The sequence below is a fragment of the Stylophora pistillata genome, chromosome 7, assembly GCF_964205215.1.
Source record: "Stylophora pistillata chromosome 7, jaStyPist1.2, whole genome shotgun sequence".
In the NCBI taxonomy this organism is placed as follows: domain Eukaryota; kingdom Metazoa; phylum Cnidaria; class Anthozoa; order Scleractinia; family Pocilloporidae; genus Stylophora; species Stylophora pistillata.
Genome location: NC_142525.1, coordinates 10,619,970 through 10,644,815, shown reverse-complemented (window position 1 = coordinate 10,644,815; position 24,846 = coordinate 10,619,970). Strand labels below are relative to the sequence as shown.

Below are 24,846 nucleotides of genomic sequence, written 5' to 3'. Positions count from 1 at the left end.
AATATCTTGATCGATATTGAAAATAAGGTCTTGAAAAGCCATACTATGTATTTACCCGTCCGGTACGACCAAACTTAGTCATTAAGTATCTTATCATATGACCACTAAGTGTTGAAAATCTAACATAAATAGGACGCGATAGACACGCAAGTGCAGCCAAATGAGCGCTTAAAAATGATACAATTAAGACGTTCCTTTTATTTTTTTCGAGTCAATACAAGAAACTCACAATTCCTTAGAAAGCGCGGCTTTTTTTCCTCATTTCTGTTTTCCTTTAAATTTTTTGCAACAAAGCGACGTGTGGGCAGGAGGGCCTGGCAGTTATTTTCTGCTCGGCTCACGTCCGGCCCAGCACAAGTCAGCTTTCACTGTGGGATTGCGCAAGCGGGGCCGAACGGCCTTTTGATAAAATATTAAATAGCAGAGTTCATAATTGTTGTTGATAGTTTTTTTTTTTTAATTTTATTGTATTTATCTATTTAGTTTTTTGCCACAGGATGTTAGAGATGAATGGCCAGTGATTTCAGGTGTGACAGAGCTAAAAAGCTTTGAACCTTGATGGGAAACGGAAAATTGCCGAATATTTGTTCAACATAATGGTAGACAAAAGGACTTTGCGTGCCTTGTACTGTAGTTACGGGTTTGGTTGTTACTCATGTAAACATTTTCAAATTTTTGAGGGAGAATAGATTTTTTCGATGAGAACATCAACTGACCTAGCTGTGTCAAATGAATGTTTATGTGAAATTTCGGAAAGTCTCTTGAAAATAGAACCGGTATTAACATCACATACACACTTTCTAATCATCCTGATAACACTTTTCGCACGATCACAAATTCAAGATTTGCTTAATGGCTTGATACTCCAACTAAATTACAATAACGATGGTGTGGGACTAACATTGTTTATAAAGCAGCTGGGAGTCTTGTGTTGAACAAATTGCATTTGATTTTAATTGCCATCGTTGCTTTATTCAAAAGCCGAATATTTCGCTTCCTGCTTATCAATTTGCGGTAGAAGAATTGCATATGAAGTGATTTACAAAGACTGGGTAAAAGTGGCCAGACATGTAATCGATTAACTTGCAGTGAGTCGGTAATAAGAAAAAAGAAAATGTTTAAGATAGGCACATCCGTGCGTGGATGAAAGTACACATACTAAGGTTGGAACTGTTTTTCGCCGTCTCATCACTGACGTTGTTTGCTGTTTGCTGCGAGTGAACGCTTATTGAAGCATGGTAAGAAAGGTTGTCAATCGGAAGGTTCAGTCGATCATCAGTTCAGTTAATTCATAATTATTTTACTGCATCTATTGTTGGTGAACAGATGGCTTCTTGAGAAAGGTTTTAGTCAATGATGAAAAATACTGGCAAATTCTGGATATCAGGGAAGGCTGCAAAACCAATGAGGAAAAATCTGATAGGAATAAAATTTAGAGCCCATGTTTCTTGCTAGCTTCTGAGCCCTAATTGATGTTTGGTTTAATCGTGATGTCAATGGGAAAGCAAGTAATCAATTCCTTTTCGTTAAGTTTTTTCCTATGACGGAAAATTGGTGTTGATGATTAGAATTTTAAGCTCAACCCCACGGAACAACAATTGCGGCAAAAGCTATGTTTGTTTTTGTTTTTCATATTTTAGGCCTTCGTTCTTATTTTCTCTTAAACGGTGAAAACAAGAGCATTTTAAATTTGAACTTCCGCCCACGATTGGTAAATCATGTAAGACGAACACATTGCTGGTTCAGAATCTCAATTCAGTAGCCCCGTAACATTGCCCTTTTCGGCAAGGACACAACGAACACATAACAGCCGCTTTATGGGTAACCGTCGGCCATCAGATCAGCTATCGTGTCTATAAATGTTTGCCCAGACTTCATCTAGGATTTGATAAACAGTATAGAGATTCCCTTGATTTTGTGGTTGATAAGCTATTTACTGAGAGCTGAAAAGGAATCGAGATTACAGTTCAGAAAAAAATGTCACTTACGGGGTGTTGGGTGCACAATAGCACCTGCAGGCGACTAAACCGAAAAAAACAAAAACAAACAAACAAAAAAAAGACTTCTTTTTATGAAAAGGTTTCTTTATCGTACGTCCCACTGAAAAATTGGGCTTTTCTAATGATTATGACCTTCAAATGAATGAAGGGGGGTGATTTTCTAAAGAAACTGTGGTGCTGCCTCTGCGGGGGGTATTTCAAGATAATTTGTTCTTATGAACAGAGTTGATTGTTAAATTTTTTAAGGCGACCAATTCACATTATCAACTCAGTAAAATTATCAATTACCAAATCATTATGGCCCCTAGTTTGGTTTGATTTTTGTTTTATAAAGAGCCACGTAAATTCACCTCAAGGTAGGCGTTAACGATAAAATGGAACGTTTTCCGGTTAATTTTCGTAACACTGAGATCTGAATAATCACAGAGACCAATGAGATCAAAGGAAGATATTAAATGCGACCAATGAGAAAACAGTGCTAAAACATGTAAATCGCCCTGAGAGAAAAAACATACACCGTGTCCAAGTAGCAGCTGGTTTAGTTCTATACTTTTATTACTTATGAGGGCCGCGAGATCACTAAACCAATCACAAAGCTATTAGAGCAAAACCAATGCAAGGGTGGATTACTTTGTGGGCTAAATTAAATTTACCCTGGTAAGTGGATTGATATTCTTTAGAAATCAGCCTTTTAAGCTGCAGCCTGAAGAGAAAATCTAATTCATAGGTACATTTTCTACAGCTTCGCGACAGAATCAAAGTACATCTTTGAAACAAAATTTCGTTAAGATATAGCCATCATCCTTCGTTCGCTGTAAAACCACCAGAAAATGCTTAAAGGAGAGAAAATGAAATTTTTTTACGAATATACTGGTCAGTAACCTACATAGAAGGTTAAATTTACGAACGACAAAAATTTCCAACCTTAAAATTGTCTGCGCGAAGGAAAATATAGAAAGCTTTGTCCAATAAATGTGAGTTTTGATAGGTTTAATCTAATGGTCTTAAAAAACGCTGTCTAAAGTAAGATCGAGAACAATTAGACAGTTGCAACTTAACTCCTTACAACCTCTTTACAAACACTTCCAATAGCGAGATTAGTGACGTTTCAAACCCATTAAAGGGCACCCATCGGCTCTAATCCATGCCATAAGCTTTCCAAACAATTCATCAATTTTAAAAGGAAAAAGAAAGAAAATATAGCTAATGTCCTATTGAAATAAAAGTTGTGGCCTTTCGACACTTGCCTCATTCACGCATCCTGTTCTGTACCTTTACAGATAATTACTGAACTACGAAAAGAAAAAAGCGTCGAATTTGGTGTCATATTCCCGTCAAAAACATCGCGAAGGAAACTGGAGCGGAAAGGAAAGAACTAAATCACTAGAGGAAATGTTTCAAAAACTTGGATAAACAAAAAAAGCTCAGGAGCTAAATGCTCCTTTATGTGACACCAGGTCACGGTATGGCGGCAAATAACACAACAGTCAGTTATGATTCCACCTCTGCCAACAGTTCGTTCTACTTCTGCCAAAAACTTCCGTACCTCATCTGGGATTTCACCGATACAACGTTACCGTGGATTTTAGATGTCATCATATTCATTGCTGCCCCTATCGCCACTCTCCTGAACATTTTGGTGATTGTAGCTTTGACGAAAGGCAGAGAACTGCAAAAACTCTCCAATATTTTGCTGAGAAGCATGGCTGTTACTGATCTCGCAACAGGAGCTATAACTATGCCAATGTCTGCCATAGTCGATGTTCTAATGCTTACCCAGGTTTCAGTGGAGCATGTGTGCACGTTCGATTCAGTTGTAAACAAATGCTTGATGTTCTTGATCTCCAGTTCTTCGTTATATCACTTAACAGCCATTGCTTGGGAGAGATACATGGCCATAAAATGTTCGACGGATTACAGAAACAAAGTAACCAAACGTCTCCTTAAAACACTCGGAGCCACTGCTTGGCTGTTGGCAATCCTCAAACAGATTCCAACCGTTGCGATGATCATCATTGGTGTGGACCGAAAAATTGTTGATCAATGGCTTGCACTTGAAATCATTCTGGTTGTAACTTGTTTGTTCGCCATCGCATATTTTTACATCATGGTGTTCCTCGGACTTCGGAAGCGAAAGCAAAACCAAACTAGCCAGGTTACTAGCATGATAAAAGCAAAACTCGAATCTAAAGTTGCTAAGACAACTCGTTTATTAACAGCTGGACTTCTGATTTCGTTTGTTCCTTCAATCGTCATTGCCACGTTGGGTAACTTTTTCCCCGTTTTTCGCATGAACTCCACATTCCGGCTATCAGAGGTTTTCGTGCAGTTCAATTCTATATTAACTCCTGTCTTGTACTTCTACAGAGATCGTCGTTTTCGAAACGCCGTTCAAGGGTTGTTGGGGATGAAAACATCAAGGAATAACCAGCAATCCATTGATGCCGCACAATCCTCTAACAAAAACGACTCCAGCACTGCATCCAAAGAGCTACCAGGACGCAACGGGAAAACAATTAGCTCGATACAGAAAACATTCTCCTCCACTGACATCGCCGGAAAAGTTGACGAGGGACCTAAAGCGGCTCTTGGAAGATCCATCTCTGATCTAACGCTTTATCAGTGTCCTCGTGATTCAGTTGTTTCATGCGGTACCCCGCCGGACGAACCTTCGTGAGCTATCACGGCAATCACAACAGTCCAACATAAAAGTTCCCAGCAACGTAAAGGGAGAAGTAGCAAAGGAAAGGTTTACCCTCTACGAACACACACCAAATAAACAATTTCACCGAGAAGCTCCACAGATCTGACTCGTACAAAACCGAGGTCGAAATCCTGCGACAATGAGGCTTATGTAAATATTTCTGACTATTTCCAAAACGGCAAGAAACAAACAAAACGAACAGTGAGACATGAAAAGTCGTATTCCAAGGTCTAACATTACCAACGACTTGATGTGACACAGTTTTAAGAGAGGTAGTGAGAAAACCAAATTTTTTTGCAATACCAGGTGAAATTTCTATTGCAAGTTTGAGGTTAGATAAAGTGTACCATCAACGAGTTAGACCTTGTTGATTCATTTCTGTTTTCATTTAACTCTTTTTTTTTTTTTTTTTTTACAAACTATTCAACCATTAAAGTTTAATCTTGAGATATTTAACATAGAGCTGAATCGGCTTTTGTTTATTTTTTCCTGATGTGCCTTTGGCATTTCAAATAGTTCATTCAGAAAAATAAAATTGTTTCCCCAAAAATGTTCAAGTTTTTATCAGAGACGAGCCCTTCCAAAGACTTAAAATTAAGAAAAAATGTCCAAGTTTTTATAAGAGACGAGCCCTTCCAAAGACTTAAAATTAAGAAAAAAGAAAAAAAAAAAAAGCGAGCCCTGTAGAATGCATCCTCTCTTTTTTCTCCTGCAGGGAGATAAACTGAAGGAAATCGTAGCTGAAGAGGACATTAAAATTTGAGACTTTTTCATTTTCCAATTATCGTAATTACAGTTATCGTAAAAAAATTAACAGTGCAAACATGATAAAATAGATTAGTTTTTGTACTTTTATGGATAGGGGCACTTCTTTTTCCCTTCCACCTAGATCAATTAAAGAAAAAATCAAACTGTTTTCAACCTGCTTTCGAAAAAAACAATACAGTGCATTAAGGACGTTCATGACCAATACAAAACTCCCTAAATAATAAATGACAATATTTCTCCAAAATGATGTTTTCTCCAAACCTGAGTGCTCGTTCTACAATGGAAATGCTCGGAATATAAACAAGGAAATATTTCTTCTTGTGTTACGATCTAAAATTGAGTGAGTGACACAAATGCGCTAAAAGAAACACTAGTCTAATAACAATAATGATAAAAAAGAAAACACCACGGAAAAATAACTCCCAAAACAATAAAAAAAACCATAAACAATTCCAAGTAAATGTGAAACCGAACAAAGTTTGATAATAAGCTATTACTCTTTATTTGAGAAAAATACATTTTCGCAAGATATCAAATCTCTCATACAAATTATTGGTGGCTTAGTTGATATCTTTCTCTTAAGATCTAATGTTTTGAGACTAAGAACTAAATATTGAAGATGAAGGTGCTATCACGTAATAGTACCGATATGCCGTGAACGATAGAAAAAAAAAGTATGACGAGAGTGTTCTATGGATTATTCTATTAATTACAATCTGAGCGATTTTTAATAGGAAAATCTTCTTATGTTTTAACTTCCTCCAGGCAAAGTGGTGTAAATAGAGAATTTCATTAAAATCACGTTAAATTTGCATCAACTGAATGACTTAATTCCTTTCAAATACAATTTCTCGCATAACAGCTAGAAAAAATTGCTTTACTTGAAGGAAAACAATTGTGACCTATGACCTTATGTACAGATAGAAAAACTAGAAATAAAAAGCTTACTAAGTTTAAGGAGTTATCACCTACGTTCAACATTTTTAGACATGATTCAAAACAAATAGACAAGCTAGTCTCAACAGGTACAATCTTTAAAATAAGATGTTCAATTTTAAATTAATTTTTTCCTCAGAGAGATCACTTTTTAACTATGACTTTGAGAGCTTATCCCAGTTTTGTCGCTTTATATTAATTAGTAAAGTCAGAAGGTTGAGTAGTCGATTTGCTTTTAGACATGAAGTGTTCCCCATATGACAAATATCACCTTCATAAGCAATTTCTGGTATTTTAAAAAATTTGACTATCAATGATGTAATTGAAATTAAATTTAATTCCTATCTCATCTTTATTTTTATCAGTAAATTAACAGACTTTGCAAGAAATTTCTTGTCCCTGTTGGGACTGAATTAAACATGTTTTCAAACGATCAGCCATTTAATATTACTCCTCTCTAATAAATTGTTACGAGAGGAAAGACTACTTCAAAATTATGAATCCCATTAAGGGGACAAAAATTGTAAATACTTGACGGTTTTTAAACTCCCTCTGAAGTCGCCATTTGCAAATTCATTGCACGTCCATTCCAACGCGTTACGTAACCCTGAACAGTTACTTGCGAGCCCGCAACCGACATTCTATAACAGCAACCCCGCCAATCAAAATTGCTTTCTTAAGATCTGAAATCTAAACCGTTCGTGAACCGGGCATCGTTCACACCGCTTCAATGGTAAATGGCTTGAAAAAATAAGAAACTGGAAATGAGAGACCATTTTCGGCATACTAAAATTCACTGGCTCCGAGGCTTGGGGGGAATAAAACAAAAAAAAATCACATCGAGGTCGAGGGAAGAAGGACTAATCTTTTTTGTTAAATTCCCCCAAGTCTCGGAGCCGTGATAGAATCTCAATATATCGAAAATGGCCAATAGGAAACGCATGGATCTAGCAACAAAATGGCAAGAAATACGATTCTTTTGTGACTAAGTGTAGCGACTTTCTAAGAATACTACATGGGAGGCTATAAACGTTAGACTGTAGGATCCCGACATTTTCAGTGGGTGAGAAGCAAAATAAACAGCATAAGCCTACGCGGCTAAGTATGCCAGAAGTAATTCCAGTTTTAACGGCAAGTAAAAAAAAAAAAACACGTTTTTCCTAGACGTAGTCATATTTCACCAAGAGAAGCAGGTTTTTTCTAAGTTATAGGCTAATTGATAAGCACTCATCTGAGGCTGAAACTTGGCGATTAACTGTTGTTTTTGACTCCAAGGGGGTAAACTTTTGTTGTTATAGTCAAGCACTTACAGAAACCTTTTGTTTGATAAAATTATTCATGCCCTGGTTGTCATTTGCTCAGCACCTAGTCCCAGGTCGCCTTCCCTCATCTGGTCAGGTGGCTCACCGCTGTTCACACTGCCGCTTGCAGGTCTGACCATTACTTCGCTGGTAAAACTCAGTTGTCCATTTATATTGAGCATGTCTTCGTCGCTATCTGTTGCCACGGTTTCTGTCTACATTAAAACAAAACCAGTAAAAGCTTAGCCGGGTAACCTTTCATTGTGGATGTAAGTTGCATGTAAGAACCGTAGATCGTCCCTGAGAGGACGTCTACTTCCCCTGGATGAAATGCCAGCAAATCGCAGGTTAACCCCCCCCCCCCCTTCTTCTCTGCATTTCTCCAGGTTCAATAATAACAGTTAACTAGCACTAATTGATGCTCCTGGGTGCCTGGGTGACAGAGCTAAGAAACGTCCACACTTGTCACTTTGTAAGTCTCGCGTGTGAACCAAAGAAACGTGGCACTAAACTAGAGGAGGAACTAAAGAATTTAAAAGCGATAACAACGATCCAAGGTGCTATAAAAAGTGACAAGTATAAACCTTTGACCTCGTCGCCTGACAAAGACTAGCAGTGTAGCAGTCGAAACGTTGCGACCAATTCACAATTGATTAGCATGCGGACTCTTACATCGTGAGACAAACGATTAAAAATTCATTAATCTAGAAATCCCCTCTGCCCGAATTTGAAACCGTACCTTTGCATCAGGCCGTGATCTTGAGAGGAATCTTGCAAGAGGACCGCACCAACCCGGTAAAGTCTCTGTCAGAGGCTGGCCATAGTTAGTAAAAATAGGCTTCATATACGTAGCGTTTGTCAAGGAAATTAAAATAAGTGTTGCTTTTACTACATTTACCCTACAGTAATAAAAAGACCTCTGCTGTAATGTGCTCTGCTCTGCTGTAAAGCAAGCGGGAAGTTGGGAGAGAGGAGCGCGAAAGAAGGAAAGTGGGTTTCTTCCTTTATCCCATTCCCTCTCGTTTGTCGAAAGCTGCGAGAAAATTTGTAATAAAATTACAACAGCAATAACAATAACAACATTTATTTATTATTTGTATTGCGCTTTTCCAATAAAATATTCAAAAGCGCATATTCAAAAGCGCAAACACTCCTTATGACGCGCCTTGAATAAAATTGAGCCAATTGAGCCAATGCAGAAAAACCGACTTGAAGTCGGTAAAGAAACTTCAGAATTCAACCAATCTCGATTGGACCCGTGCCATCCAAACAGTGGTTGACTGCCACTACCAACTGGTCTTCCAGGCCTCATATTGACAGCAGGGTTTCGGTTTTTCAAAATGGCCTCTACAAAGCACATAATTTATTTACTGCAGACATAAAGCTTGTCTTCTTTGCGAGTCTAGGCCACGTAGAAGCTTAATCAAGGCCATTCCTTCAAAACGCGTCAATAGAAGTTAGAAATTCAGTTAAAAGCACTTAAATTTCTGATAAACAGCACAGGTTATACTTCATCAAAAACTTACCTGGAGCCTACAAAAGAACACTCTAAAGCCGAGCTCATTAACATGAGAAATGACCGTAGGTATGTACTTTAGTTCGTTATAGGGCCATTTGCCAATCACCCTTGTTTTAATAATAAAACACCAACAGTTTTGTAAACATACCCCTTCGTGCTGTTTTTCTCAGCGACCTGCGCCAAAAAAGCTAATGAGCGTACTAATCAACGAGTCAGGAATCTTGACTACATTCTAAATGCAGTTTACTATAATCAATATAATGATATGACCTCTATAACTTTGGTGAGGCCTTTTCACCCAGTTTATAGAGTAAAGTTTCCAACAAATCCAATAAGAAACTAAATTGCGATCATTCAACCAAAACATGTAATCATTCCAGAATTAAATTGATCGGTCTTGAATAATCTTCTCAGTAGTTCCATCCATGCCATAAAACTGGTATAAGTGGGGGCGAACCCGCTTTGCTTCAAGGGGCGAACTTACAAAGGTGGTAGGGGGCAAATTTGAAAAAGGCGAAACCTCCATAAACCAAAGAAAACAAACGAACTTAATTTGTTGAACCGTTCCAATAAAAAGTTACTGACATGTACAATGCACTTTGCTGTATGCAACAGCACCAATCTCAAGGAGGTTATTCCAGAGGCATGCATCGCAGGAAATGCAACTCTTTCACAAAAGGATATTTGACATCAAAGTCGTACCACTTTCTGAAGATCCACGCTCTTTCGTAATGAGTCTGCGCAGATCTAAGATTTTCGTCTCCATTCTACAAGATTTAAACAATAAAAAAAAGAAAAGAAAATTCACCGGTGGTCAAATAATAGACAGTTACAAACTGAAAATATCTTGAACTATTTTACAAGTAACTCTTAGTTCTAACATTGATGTAAAGCAGCTAAAAACTTAGTTTCAAACATTGAATAATAATAATAATAATTCATAATCAAAATGAATAGCAATAATTACAAAAACAAAAGTGACCTCGACAGAATGATTTCATCGAATTAAAAAGGAACAGGCTCACAAAAACCTAACAAATTTTCTATATTTGGTAAATTCTTTAATGCCAAACTGAACACGTCTCTCTACAGAGGTAAAATAAGGTAATTTAGGTTTTAACAACGGAGTTGAGAATACAATTGACCACCGTAAAGAGTTTCAAAGCTAACGTTTCGAACGTTAGCCCTTCGTCAGAGCGAATGAGAGTAAAAATTTTGCGTTTATAGAGTGTAAATGAAACAATCCTCTGTAGCCAGAGGAGGACTGGACAGAGCAGTGACGAAAAAAAATGGCTTAACTGTGCGACCAACCATATCGTAACAAGAAAAACAATATAGCACATTTGACGTCTTGAGAAAAAATAAAGTGATGGCTGCCTTTGCTAGTTCAGTAGGAGGTGGAAGAGGTAATCACAGAGGAGAAAGATGAAAGCAAGATTTAGGTAGAAACGGATTCATGGCCACACTCCTCGGAGCAAAAGAGACTCTACTGTACTCTCTTTTTAGTTATTTTGTGGTCTCCAAGTTAATTATCTCTGGTAGCCTCGATAAAGGCGTTAGCAAGTAACGTGGAACACTTATACGGAAAGAACATACAGTGCTGACCGAAACATAGGTAGACTGCTTCTCTTCTTCCGGATCCACGCCGACTCTGAAAAACACATGGAATTTACTTTTAAAATTGGTTTTAAACAGTAACAGAACACAATTTTGGACTACACATACTGTGATTCCATCGTTCAAAGAAAAGTACTGAATTCTCTCAACAAATGAATGTTTTCTTCTAGAAATTGGAGCTATTCTTAGGAGAATGACCAGTGAGTTACTCGGAAATCTGAGAGCAAATTAGATCGCAAGGGACAGAAGTGATTTCTAAACGACTTTGACAAATTCCTGCAAATGAACATGTCTTTACTTGGATTTTGTTGCCCTATGTTTTAAATGGTATCTTACCTTATCTTTAAAGCTGAGAGTACCGACATGGTGGCACCTCCATTGAAAATAACAGTTACTAAAACCACAACTAGCACTGAAGTCAACATCATCTGACGAGGAACTGATTCCGTGTTACGCATGGCCAAAGCGAATGCAACGGCACCTCGCAAACCTACATCAAACGGATAAAAGGTGTAAAAATAATACTGATACACTATGGAAGATTGGGAGTGAAAAAGAGCTCTGAGTAAGCTTGAGTAAGCAGACATGACTCAACTGAGTCAGACGCTTAAGGTAAGTGCATTCGGGTCAGTCACTCGTAGACAAAAGCAAGAACCTCACACTTGGTCGATTTGAAATTAATTCCCCGAGGACTGCCTAAGCTATACTTCGTTCAGTTTTACCGCCTTTTTTGGCAGAAGGACAAAAACAATCGAGCACTTAACACGAGCTCCACACCAGTTCAGTCACTCGTGTCGTGTTTTCATTCATAAAAGAGGATTAACCCATAGTGTGTTTCTTAATTTTGGTTACAAACTTGATTAACTTGGAACAGGATGTTGTGTCTTCCCATTGTGCGTGTAATCACACAAGCAGCTAACAGATCGGACTCCCAAACTGGCCCCACATTTTTAAAGGGTGGCCAACGCTATGCAATGGGTAAATCTCTATCCGGTGGATAGCACAGTATGTTTCGCCAACACTTATACACTGGATAGCGATTTATCCGTTGGATAGCGTTATCCGTTCTTTGAACAACTGGACCCTGGACTCCACGTAGAGCACTGACTGTCCTTGATAATGCTACCCTGCTCATACATCACTTTCCTTGAAAATACAACTAGCACATCACTAACCTGCAAACACCATCATGTGCTGAAATTTGTAACTAATCTTTCTGTGTCTTCCCAAATTTAGTAAAAATGATAATGGATAAACGTTTAAAAGCCTTCCTAGAGTCATGGCAAGCTGCACAACGAAGAGTTAAGAATCAGTAACAGATGAAAGACCAAGAAACATTCAAACATTAAGATAACGTCACAGCATGACACTGAGCGGGCTCTTGCTTAGGTATGTTAGTAGTTAAACAAGTGTACTGGCAATCCATAGTTTATAGCTAATTCTTTTGCGGTGCAAAACAGCCATTAGCTATAAAATCGTTTCAAACCGATTGACCGAAAGAAACTCCTGATAATTTAACTATGTCATAAAGAGTGAACACAGAAGCAAAAGATTGTGTTCTCTCTCGTGGAGCTCTCAAAATAAACTACTGCGCCGTTGCTTTCATCTCTGATTTTCCGCCTTTCATAGCCCGTCAAACAAACTACATGTAGCTCTGTATAAACTGAGTCGTTTGTAGCACAGAGGACACAGACTGTTTGTGTCTACTATTCAGGGTATAACAAATCTTAAAACATTAACAAAAATAACAATACACTGTAAAATAGAGAAACAATTGATTTAAAAGCTAACAGTTCAAAAATGTTTTCTCTACAAATTCACATGAGCGCTACTGTTTTATTTTTACATCTTTTTTTTTCCTAATCAAAGATGCTGACACCATCCCGTCAATAATTATTATCTAAACTACTGAAAATTTTAGCCGTTTACTCTCATTTGCGAATGTAGAGCAGTTATCAGTGTTATCAGCTGTTCCTTTCCCAGTCATTGTGACCACATTGTATCATTTAAATCAATGAAAAAGATACAAATGTCCATGATATAAATCCAAAATTCCACTGATGATGTTGAAAGGTGAAGAGAGATAACCCCATGTACGAAAATATAAAACTCTCCGCTAGAAAATTTAAGAGTGCAAAAGTCTGCAAAGAAATGTTGGAAATTATATCATGGTTAGCTTGTTTTCGGTAGAAAGAGCTGGAAATCCCCCACTGGTATAGTTTGCATCAATTTACCATGTGGTATATATAACCCTGTAGCTATACAAAATAATAACTAAATAATATGTTTTGATGATGGGTATATTTCGAGTAAAGCATCGCCCCATCGGCAACGATGCACGCTCTATGGATATTCATTCCATGGATTTGACTAAGGTTAAGGAACTTCAAATCATGTGAAAAACTAATCACACGAAACTCCTTTGTTACCCACAAGTTTTGAGGGTCTCGATACTCAACTCGAATGTCCCAAAACTCGACTCGAGCCTCGATCCTCGCAGGATCGAGGATCGAGATAACTATCGAGCCTCGATCCTCGCAGGATCGAGTATCGAGATAACTATCGAGCCTCGATCCTCGCAGGATCGAGTATCGAGATAAATATCGAGCCTCGATCCTCGCAGGATCGAGTATCGAGATAACTATCGAGCCTCGATCCTTGCAGGATCGAGTATCGAGGTAACTGTCGAGCCTCGATCCTCGCAGGATCGAGTATCGAGATAACTATCGAGCCTTGATCCTCGCAGGATCGAGTATCGAGATAACTATCGAGCCTCGATCCTCGCAGGATCGAGTATCGAGATAACTATCGAGCCTCGATCCTCGCAGGATCGAGTATCGAGATAACTATCGAGCCTCGATCCTCGCAGGATCGAGGATCGAGATAACTATCGAGCCTCGATCCTCGCAGGATCGAGTATCGAGGATCGAGGTTGTTATTGAGTATCGAGGTTCGAGGGACTGTAAAGTACACATGTAAATGACAAGCCAGACTTACTCTAAGTACAGTACCTGTTTTGTGTTCTGTTTTGACTCCTCTGACAAATTGTTATATGTGTAATGAGCTTGAGATATTCCGCAAAAAAGAACTGCAACAATCCCTAGAAGAAAACAGCATGAAAATGATTGTACAGTTTCAATAACAATGCACATGGATATGATAATGATAATACTGGTTATAGTACTACTAATAAAGTTTTGGTGGCTTTTATCCGGCAATAACTTCTACTTTGTGAGAGAAAAAGGGAAGCTAAATCTTACGTACATGGCAAACGCGAAACAGGTTACTTTCACGAAGAAACGGCAAAGCGCAACCGGCAAACGTGAAAAAATGGCAGGAAAATCAAGGTCACGTGGTCACTCTTGCCGTTCAGTTTTCAAGTAAACGTGATGCTAAGTCTCTCTAGTTACGAATATGATTACCGACTGAGCTGGACGACGCGACGTCTTGTTACAAATTAATCATAAGCATTACAATTTCCAAAAAAAGAAAAAAGAAACAAACAAAATAAGTAACTAACAGGGCTAAAACGACAAGACATCCATCATGTGGCGTTTTGCCTGCTATGAGCAAATTGCTGATCACTTAAGTGAAAACTAATTCTCAAATCTATGGTAATAATAAAAATCACAGTATAGAATTACCTGCGAGTGCTTTCTTTATTTACTACATTCCCAACATTAATTTTTTAAACATGATTACCTGGCTAATACGGTTTTCCTCCATGAATTGTTAGAAAGTTACCTGTTAGATTGGCTGCCTCTGCCATGAGAAATGTGGTCCATGACAGAAGAAAGAACAAGGCTGTCTCCAACAGAGGAAAGTCTGACAGTTTGGTGAGTTTTGTCACCTATTTTTGGTGTGATGTTAAGGGTCTAAAACCATAAAATATTCTGCAAATCCTACTGAATTAAGAAACTGAAGCTAAAGACCCACCACTTTAACGACCCACCACTTTCCTTTCAATCACTTTTTAATCACATGCTTCAGCCAGAGTTCTAGACTACGAGTAGACCCTTCTTTTCTACCTGAGTTTAAAAAAAAAAAAAAAAAAAAAAAAAAATCAGTGAAAATAAAAGGCTGTTAGCACGTCACACTCATGGAGCTCCCGTAGCAAACAGCAATTTTTATCACTGATTTTCATTTTACCTCATGCAACCGACTTTTTCGAAAAGGAGGTACTGCTCGTAGTGTTAACCCCATGCCACACTCGATGATACATGGACGTGTAAACAGCCTGAGGCCTCTGTAGCTACAATGGACATCACAACTCCTTGAGACAGATATCAAAAGCTTCCCCCCTCCCCCCCCCCCAAAAAAAAAGAAAGAGCACACAAAATTCATCATTATTTTAGGGAGAGGGCAAGGAAGGAGGGGCTTGATTTTTGGAATATCACCTAAAGTGTCCCAAGATTTTATCCCCCATTGGTCTTAATTACATTAAATAAACTGCAGTTAAAGGATACAAGAGCCGTAACAAGACCCATACCAAAACCAAGAAAGAAAGAACCTGAGAAAACACCAATGAACACACCCACTGACTCAAAGAGACGATTAACTTGAAAGCCACTGCCTTTATCCAAATATGTCTCTACAGATCTGAAAAGGAAAACAGCACTAAATAGCAATTGGCATCTGAGATTTTGATTAAACTCATTTCAAACAGCACATGACACAGCATGTAAATGTAGAGCTACTGCCGCTGTATGTTTCAGTTGTTACATGTACTGAATGATTCGCTCCAACGAAGGGCCAACGCTCGAAACGTCAGCTTTTTAACTCGTTACGGTGGCCAATTTACAATTTCAACTTAGTTAATATATCCAAATTATCTCTGGGAATAGCTCTAATGCACACAAAGAAAGTAATATGATATCATCATTATTATAATTATCATTATCAAAGGCATAATTCATGTGCAACTTCAAAGTAAAAACTATGTACAAGTAATTGACACAGGTTTTGTACAAATGTGGATGGTGAGGTCTTTGTTGCTGTACACAGTTAATGCTGTACACTGGATCTATGTATTACAAGAGCTGCATCAAAAAGCATGTTTCTTTGTTGTTTTTGGAATCATTAATAATGCACAGTCAGTAGCTTTATTTGTGATTCAGCTAACTAATACATCAACTACAGTATGCTGTGCACTCAATTCAACATGCAATTCTATTATGTTAAAGAGACATCATTCAAACTTTGATTCTGATAAACACTGCTTCTTTACCTGAAAAGAACAATGGCCACGGCATCATTCATGACACTTTCACCAAACACCAAAGCATACAGATCCACATCCACATGCAGGTCATGGAAAATGGCCAGCACTGTAACTGCAAAACAAATCACAGAAAAACACGGTCATGTATTACAATTATGTTTAAGATGGATATGCAGAGGGCGTAAACTTAAAACTTAACATTAGGAAGAGAATAGGGATATGAAAAAGGTTCTAGGACCCAGTATCTTTCAGTAACCCAAGTAAGCAATAAACTAAAAGGGGAAGTAAAAATGTTTGAGTAGGTGGGAGTTCAGGTTATCAGGTAATGAGAACAAGTGGAGTGAGGTAAAGAAAAAACTAGTTTACTGTACTCTATTTCTATTTAAGGAAAGAGCATTTAAAACAAACTTTATCACAGCCTAGTACACAATATATGTATCTGTATCCTAGATCAGCCAATTAGACCTGATCTGAACTGACAGTCATCTCTTGTAATGAAAACAAAGTTAATCTGTTTTACTGAATTTCTTTGTTTGGACCACATGTATGGTGTGGTTTGTTTGGACTTGTACATGCAATAATCTGACAAACAAGATCTCGCTTAAATTGCATTGAAAAAAACCTGAAGGGTAACTGAACAAATAATAAAGGCTGATAGTTTTGAAAGAAACTGTTTGGGGCTGCGTCAGTGGGATTAACGAAATAACTTGGATATATCAACAAAGTTGAAGTGGTAAATTGGCCACCGTAACGATTACAAAAGCTGACGTTTCGAGCGTTAGCCCTTCGTCGGAGCGAATAGAGGAATTGTGGGTTGTGTGTGCTTTTAAAGGAAGAAAATAATAAACAAGACTGGGCTAATATTGCCTTAAGCAGCCAGTCCCATTTTTATATACTGTATACTGTAGGTCCCACAAACCTGGATCTGTGGCTGAAATCAGTGATCCAAATATGAGGCATTCCAGGAAATCAAAACCTTCCACTACACTAGAATCAAACTTTGTGTAGGCATATATTGTCCCCCTGTTTAATTAGAAAAATAACCACAAGCTGTAATTAACAAGAGAAGAATAATTATTCAAAGTATTTTTACAGTATTTCTTACTCCTTTAAACTAAGCAAATTTTCAATTGAGGTTCTAGCTTTATCTAGGATTACTTTTACTGCTTTTCCCTTTACTTTACACTTTGATTGGTTGTCTCAAAACCTGTACCAACTTCTCAACCTATCAAATCAAATTAAAACCAATCACAACTTGTCTCTCCTTAATGTTCTCATTGTCCCTTGGTTACTTTTCCTCTGATTGGCTGTCATAACTTTGGTTTTAGAAAGATGTTTTTTTTATCTAATCACAAGCGTGGGACAAAATAAAATTCTGAGTCCCTATGTGGAATCAAAACCTCAGACCTTCAGATTCCACATTCTGATGCTCTACCATTGAGCCACAGAGACCTTATGGTGAGCATTAGGCCCATTACAAAGTTCATAAATATATCTTATTAACCAAGCGCGAGGGTCGTACTGGGAGAATATCGGCCCGAGGTCTTGACAGTATGGACCGAGCGCAGTGAGGTCCATACAAAAAAGACCGAGGGCTGATATTCTTTCAGTACAGTGCCAAGCAAGCTTGGTTAATAAGAGATTTATTACACAACTGAAGTTCAAAGGGACACAAGTGCGGTATCATTCGGGACCATTCAGGACCATTCGGGACAGTGCCCAGTCCAATACTGAGAGAATATTGACCGGCAATAGAGCATTTTGATTGGTTGACTTTAGTTGTTGGCCCTCTGACTTCCCAAGTCGTTTAATAATTAACAATTATTTGCTGAAGGTGAGGTGAATATCATCGAATAATCCCCGAACCTGAGACGAATAAATGTTTTAGAATAATTTCAGAGCGGAACAGCAGAGAAATTTCTAAAATCATAACATTTTCATAACATTTATTAACATTTTATTTTAACATTTTGTATAAACCGCGTGGAGTGGTTTATATAGCGTCATATAAGGAACCACTTGACCAATCAGATTGCTGGAAACTCTTTGCTCAGCTCTGAAATTATACTAAATATATATATATATGACATGCATCTTGCATACTGCTAAGATCAGCAATGTTAAATCGTCATGGTTTTGTAAAGAATTAGAAAAATGGTAAGCTTTGAGCTTGGTAAAGAAATGTAGAAGGACGTTTTTATAGGACAAAGACAAAGATAACGTTTTAGTATTAATCACAACACCAGGGCTCGAAAATTATTTGAATTACACCTTGCCCATTGGGCAAGTAACCCTTAAGTTTTGCTTGCCCAGGGCACTTCCCTGCTTGCCCAAGTTAGCAAACTAATTAATAATTCAGGAACAGAGATTTACCTGGATTTTACCTGGATTTTACCTGGATTTTAGAACCAAAGGGCTAGCTTCGTTTTCGTGGTAAAAATATGCGACTTCTCAGTTTTCACGTACAATTTCTACACTTTTAATTTGATATATCACTGTTGAGTTAAGTTTTGTACAGAGAAACTGAAACATTCTCGCAGGAAATTGCTACAATTCAGAAATAACCACAGCATTTTTGTTCCCAACACGGTTATTTTCATCCTTGAAAGAAATTTGATCGGGGAAGATTTTGATCACGTGCTAGGCAACCACTTCTGAGCTGTGAGTGCACGTCACGCAATCAAAAAAACAACACTATAAATTGTAATTTTCGTCAACCTTCATCTAAACACTTGATTACCCTTGGGCCTAAAGCTTACCTTTTCTTCCCAAAATCATTATCAAAAATTTATTCAGCGAACGGCTTGCCCATTGGGTCCTTGCCCATCGGGCAAGGAAGGAGAGAAAGTTACTTGCCCGAAGGGAAAATCTACTTGTCCTGGACGACCGGAAGGGGGTTTTTGCGAGCCCTGAACACTGTATAAAATTCACACCCAATTTAATTTGTCATTTTCCTTTCCATAAAACATACAGTGAACTTTTTCTTCTCATTAGAGAGAGATGGGTGTGTTAAAGAGATCACATCATTAGTCCTGTAGGTGTAATGTAAGCATCATATTTTTACAAAAAACACAACAAGAACAATAAATAAATATTACACCATGAATGTTGTCAAACATAAAGAACTTTGTACCAAATCTACTCACCCAAACACAATGCACGATATAGTTGTTCCAACAAATGCGTATGTTAGGATGGCACCAATGTTTCGGAAAAAAAAGCGCTGAAAGTGTAGTATAGATACAGGTGATATTACATTGCTGCACGGGGATACAAATTTTATCTTCAAGTGCTCTAAGTATCTCTCATGAGTGAGCATGCAATGTTCTGTTTATTTTATAGATACTGATGAAATTTCCACATAAAACACCACTTTTTTTTATTCATTTTCAAAACAGCAAAATAGTGCAATTTAAGTCATCACCTACCCCAAAATGCCTGTCACAAGAATGTTATGAAACTCGGATATAAAGTTATAAAGGAGAAATAAAGACAATAATAATTTATATTTTCTATTCCAAAAGAAAATTTCAAAAGAACCAGCTGCACACCTGAGTGGTAAGCTCTCTTGTAATTGGCTTATCATGTTAGTAACCATGGCAACACCAATATCCTCACACGTGAAAGATAACAAATAGTATCTTAACAGCATGAAATGAAGATTTAATTTTCAGTACAAGGAAAAATCCTAGTATTTTATCAGTATCTATACAATAAATAAAAGCAAGTGAAGTGTGAGTGAAACTTTATTTAAGGAGGAAACCACATCACCCTTGGGTGGTTTCCACGTGGGACCTCCATATAAAAATAAGTTAATTACAATGCCATAATTGTAAAATATTCGAGGTACAAGAACTAAATACATTGAAAAAATAGAATTAAGATAGAAAAAATAAATTAATGAAAACTGAATATTATATTAATGGACAGAAAGAAGAAAAGGTTATATATTATCAAAATATTGTTTCTTAAAAATCCTATAATTTACCGATGTCCACAGCGTGATCCAATTAAAGAGTTCCATTCATTAAAAAACATATGAGCCGACTTAGATTTCCCCTACTTAGTTTTTATTGTAGGGAGAGAAAACATAGATTTATTTCTTAATTGTATTATGGACATGAATTTCCTCACGCTTAATATTATCATAATTAAAATCATTATTTTTTGTAGTAATTTATAATTAAAAATAAAAGATAACCTATGAAATTTTCTTCTATATTCTGATGATATATGATCTATATCATACTTATACCATTCAAGAATGTATTTGTATTGTATTTGTATTTATTTTTTTCCTCCATTTCAACAAATTAGAGACTAATGAATAATTACGAGTAAGATAAGAGGATGAAGAAGGGCAAAGGGCATAATTTAGCAAGCTAATTAGATGCCCTTTACTTTAATTACATTTTTTCCTACAGTAAAATGAAGCAAAACAAATACAAGATACAAATATAAGAGAGGGAATGTGTGAGAATGAGTGGGCTTATTGGAGCAAGTAAACCTTACAAAGTGAAGTACACATCAAGAAACATGTTTAACTTCAAGACAAAAAAATTTGAATCACTAACATGTAGATATTGCATATAGATTACAACAAAAGTTTATTTAGTTATCACCTTTTTCATGTCATATCCAGCATAGAATATAATTGGTGGCAGTAGAACGTAGAAAAATATTTCAGGGTCAAATACAGCCTGCAAGAAGATGAAGAAGGAAAAATGTTCATTGTACCTTGCAAAAATGCTTTAAACTTTCATTTGGGATCAACAAAGTAGTGCTTACTGATAACAAAAATATTATATTATTGTACTGTTTATAAAAAGAGTCATTTATTTTATTTAGGCAAAACAGGGCTCAACAATAATGGTAGCCCCCTAGCCACAGACTAGAAGAAATTCAGGCAAGTGGTTTTCAATTTCCACTGGCCAGTTTGGCTGGTAAACAAACTGAAATTGTTGTAACACCTAAGATGTCACCAGCCACTTGGCAAGTGAGTCGAAAAGTTACTGTCAAGCCCTGCGAAAAATTTTGAGTTCCTTACTGCCCAGGCCCTGGCTGTTCAAAGGATGGATGACGTTATCCGCTAGATGAATCTCTATTTACTAGATAGCAGGGTTCATTTTGTCACCACTTATCCACTGGATTAGATGGCATAGTGGCCTCATAGTTAGTGCCCTTGACTTCAGATTGAGTGCTTCGGGTTCAAGCCCCGGCCCAGGGACACGTGTTGTGTTCTTGCGAAAGACACTTTGCTCTCACAGTGCCCCTCTTCACCCAGGAGAATAAATGGGTACTGGTGAATTTAATGGCAGGGGAGGGGGGGGGTAACCTTGCAATGGACTAGCATTCCATCCAGGGGTACAAATACTCCTAGTTGCTTCATGCTATAGAAACCAGAGTTAAGTGCCAGCCAGATGGGCCACTTGGCTTGTAAGCAGGCTTTATCCTACCCTTGTATCCACTGGATAGCCATTTATCCATTGTATAAAGTTATCCACCTTTAGAACAACCCCACCCTGCATGTGATAACTTGTACTCTAAAAACAGTAAATCCCTTTTTAACCCTTTGACCCCAAACATTAGGCTGTGCTCTGTGAAAAATTGAAGGGAGCCCAGTGCTTTGAAACTCTTACAATCCAGGGTGCCCTGCATATGCTTTTTATGAAAAAACTAAGATTCCTGAGTCACCAAAGAGCAAAAGTAAGGTGCCATGAGCCAGCAGGTGCTGCTACACCACAGCCCTGCCAAATAGTGACCAACATCTAGTTTCTCCTTAAAATATCACCCCAGAATCAAGCATTTAAGGTCATGAGAATATTGGAAACAATTCCCTACTAAAGAACCTGTTGACTTTTAAACAAATTCTCCTTGTCAGTGCCTTAGGAAATGTATAGAGAACAGTATGGAGAATATGCAGACCGATGTTAGGATGTGGAGGGTCGACACAGTGCCCCCTTACTGTGACTTATCGCTCTTACCAGAATTCTCTGTATGTCATATAACCAAAACATGTCTATTCTTTAATCTTTTTTCCTAAAACAACATTTGCAGCTGACTGATTTTTCATCGTACTGATCTTAGTTTGATGAACAAATTGGCTCAGTTCCATTTATGCACAATATAATATTCAGGTCTTCTGACTGGGTGTGCGGGTGTGGAACCGCACAATTCAGTCAAACCCGCACAATCCCACACAATCCATGAAAATTCACAAAATCCCGCACAATACGGAAATTTTTATTTGAAATTTCAATCAAAACGGGTATTTCTGTCAAGTATCAAGATTTCTAGAATATTTTAGACTATTTTCAGACTATTTACCTTCAAAAACACTCTAGCATTTCCACGCTTTCATCAAACAACTCGTCGTTATTCAAACAACAAGGCGTTCTTACTGTAGCCTACGCTTTCCTGGGCACTAGTCTACTTCTAACTCTATTTTTTATTGGCGGTTTGTGCCTATGCTTTTCAAATAATGAATCAGAGGTGTTGTTGAATAAGGCCACTGGCGTTGTGGCTTTCTCATTCAAAGTGGAAAAAAGGAATGTTTATTCTTGGCATTTATAGGACGAATGGGTTGTCAGATATTAAGACTTTCGTAAATCGTAGTGGAATAAGAAAACACAGCTTCCATCGACAGTAACTTTTACTAGCGAACTCAAATTATGGGGCAATCTCCTCAAGTGCTTTTGTTTAGCTCTTTCGATCGCTTTGATGAACAAAGAATTGCTTCAAAATAGGTTCTAAAGTTCAGTCAATACGATAAAAATAATTCAAAGTAAATCTAGAAGTCATTTAGCCATTACAGGAGGAATTTCACATTAATATTACAAAAGGTATGATTTATGAGGAGAACCCGATGTTTACTTTAACAGGGAGTGGGATACGAAATATTTTGTTCGACGCAAGATTATGCAATCCTGCACAATTACCCACACAATTAACTTTTTCTCCCGCACAATTTGCCTCTGAAAAAGTGCACAATTTTAATTTTTTTCCTGCACCCTGTCAGAGGGCCAGAATATTAGATACATAACTATACAAGTACCATAATTTATAATTATACTAAGTAGATGCCAAACACATTACTTTTTTGCAAAAAAAAAAAAAAAAAATTACAACAACAACACCTTAAAAGTTGGTTTATTATAAGCATCTGCATGTAAATTCTCTCAGATGAATTCACTTTATTACACCTACCATCTGTTCCAACTCACTCCCCTGATCAAGGCTAGAATCCTGCACTTGTCCAAGCAATGTATATGAATACTTTGAGCCATTAGATAAACTGATATAAAGCTTCTTTGTTGGACTGGTTATGGTACAGTTTGGGTGAGAAATTGCCACTCTTTTATTTCCACTGATATATTTTATGAGAAAGCCAATTATCATACCTGGACAAAAAAAAAAAAAAGGACAACATAGCACAATTTACCCAACAACCAATCCCCACAAAATGTGGTCGACACAACATATACCTTGTAAATTTAAAGGAATTATTAAAAACTGAAATTTGAAACGAATCTCACGCTACTGTTATCAGGGGTTTCAAAATGTTTTGAAGTAGGCGGCCAACACTGGAAAAGTAGGCGGCTGTGATAACGCCGAGATTGTTTGTCACAAGCAGACTGTTATGACCAGAGTAGCCAGCGACATACAATCAAGTAGGCAGCGGAACTCCAGTCGGTCGCCAGCTTGTTTTGAAACCACTGTGTTATAATCCCCTTCTCCTTCTCCCCCCTCCCTGCCACTCATCATTAACTTTGTGATACCTCTCCTTCTCCTATTCATTGTTTTGTGATCACAGATACCGTGGAGGGGGGGGGGGGGGTGGGGATAAAAGTACATAAGGTACTCAGGAAAAGAATAAAGAACTCAAGTTTCCTAAAGAAACTGTGGAGCTGTATCAGTGGGCAGTATGCAACACTCTATGCACAATTAATGTTTGGGGTTTCATGGACGTCTTGCCGAACTAAACAGGTGAATTTTCAAAAGTCTTGTTTTCGTAGGATTGTGATTGTTTTATATTGGTGTTAATCTATCAGTGTGTATCAGAATGTCAGTGTACCTCTAAATAATAAATTTGAAAAATTACTATTATTTTTGTTATCGTTTTGTTTTGTTTCTATGTGATCTTTTTATCTCTTAATTTGAAACATTCCGTAAAGTCTTCTGCGCTTCCTCTGCTACGTGGTCAAATGCAGATTGAATGCAAGGTTGAAGGTTCTCCAACATGAGTTAATGAAAGTTTACCACGAGGATCAAACATTTATCGGTTTCGAAGGCAAGTTTTGGCAATATGCCGAAAAACGGAAACATCGCAGGGTCAGCAATGTGGGCGGTAAAACAATCGATGCAGCTGAAGGTTTCAGATCTGTCAAGAGCTCAAACATCGCTTAGCTCCTATGTAACTTCAAATAATTTGCAAAATTAAGAAGTTTTCAACTAAACGCAACTACTATAAGAAACTCACCGTATATCATACAAACTCCCGTCTCGTGCAGAAAGCGGAAACGCTTCACTTTAAACAACCATACGGTTAACACGGTGACAATCAACAAAAACATCATGACAAGCAAAAATGCCGAGTCGATAGCACTGTATTTCTCCACTTTCTCAGCAGCTGCCTTCTCTCTAGCTTTATCGTCGTACTCATTTTGTGTTTCTACGATTGTGGAAAATGAAAATAGTAAAACACACACAAGAACCGATAAACTCCATCGATCCGCCGCCATTTTGGTGCCTCCAATGCCAGGACTCGATCCAGGCTCGCA

The 24,846-nt window shown here is 37.6% G+C and overlaps 2 protein-coding genes across 3 annotated transcripts; one reads left to right on the top strand and one right to left on the bottom strand.

Annotated features, from left to right (window-relative positions):
* The first annotated feature begins 3,465 nt into the window (after positions 1-3,465).
* On the top strand, positions 3,466-4,677 carry LOC111338846 (trace amine-associated receptor 9-like). The gene has a single exon (XM_022945385.2). The coding sequence runs from the start codon at positions 3,466-3,468 to the stop codon at positions 4,675-4,677; it is 1,212 nt and encodes a 403-aa protein (XP_022801120.2).
* A 1,273-nt stretch (positions 4,678-5,950) lies between these two features.
* On the bottom strand, positions 5,951-24,845 carry LOC111338838 (sodium/hydrogen exchanger 6). 2 transcript variants are annotated; one of them, XM_022945374.2, is made up of 16 exons: positions 24,546-24,845; positions 23,273-23,466; positions 20,689-20,766; positions 19,213-19,289; positions 16,986-17,089; positions 16,073-16,178; positions 15,312-15,444; positions 14,590-14,695; positions 13,857-13,945; positions 12,873-12,986; positions 12,021-12,132; positions 11,182-11,335; positions 10,825-10,879; positions 9,913-9,995; positions 8,449-8,557; positions 5,951-7,924 (listed from the first exon to the last, which is right to left on the bottom strand). In XM_022945374.2, the coding sequence occupies exons 1-16, from the start codon at positions 24,805-24,807 to the stop codon at positions 7,745-7,747; spliced, it is 1,956 nt and encodes a 651-aa protein (XP_022801109.2). In that variant the 5' UTR covers positions 24,808-24,845; the 3' UTR covers positions 5,951-7,744. The 2 variants fall into 2 exon arrangements, with proteins under 2 accessions (XP_022801109.2, XP_088584170.1); XM_088728044.1 differs by lacking the exon at positions 5,951-7,924 and having other exon boundaries at positions 8,552-9,995; positions 10,834-10,879; positions 24,546-24,844.
* Between the last annotated feature and the right edge of the window lies 1 nt (position 24,846).

What these genes read in the sequence shown, in the direction of transcription:
- LOC111338846 (XM_022945385.2), top strand. Translation starts at nt 3,466, where the DNA reads ATGGCGGCAAATAACACAACAGTCAGTTATGATTCCACCTCTGCCAAC.
- LOC111338838 (XM_022945374.2), bottom strand. Translation starts at nt 24,807, where the DNA reads ATGGCGGCGGATCGATGGAGTTTATCGGTTCTTGTGTGTGTTTTACTA. An exon ending in CAAAACAGAACACAAAACAG is followed by an intron (nt 12,987 to 13,856) that starts GTACTGTACTTA and finishes ATTTCTTTGCAG; the next exon opens with ACTTTTGCACTCTTAAATTT. An exon ending in GATTTATATCATGGACATTT is followed by an intron (nt 12,133 to 12,872) that starts GTATCTTTTTCA and finishes TTCGTTGTGCAG; the next exon opens with CTTGCCATGACTCTAGGAAG.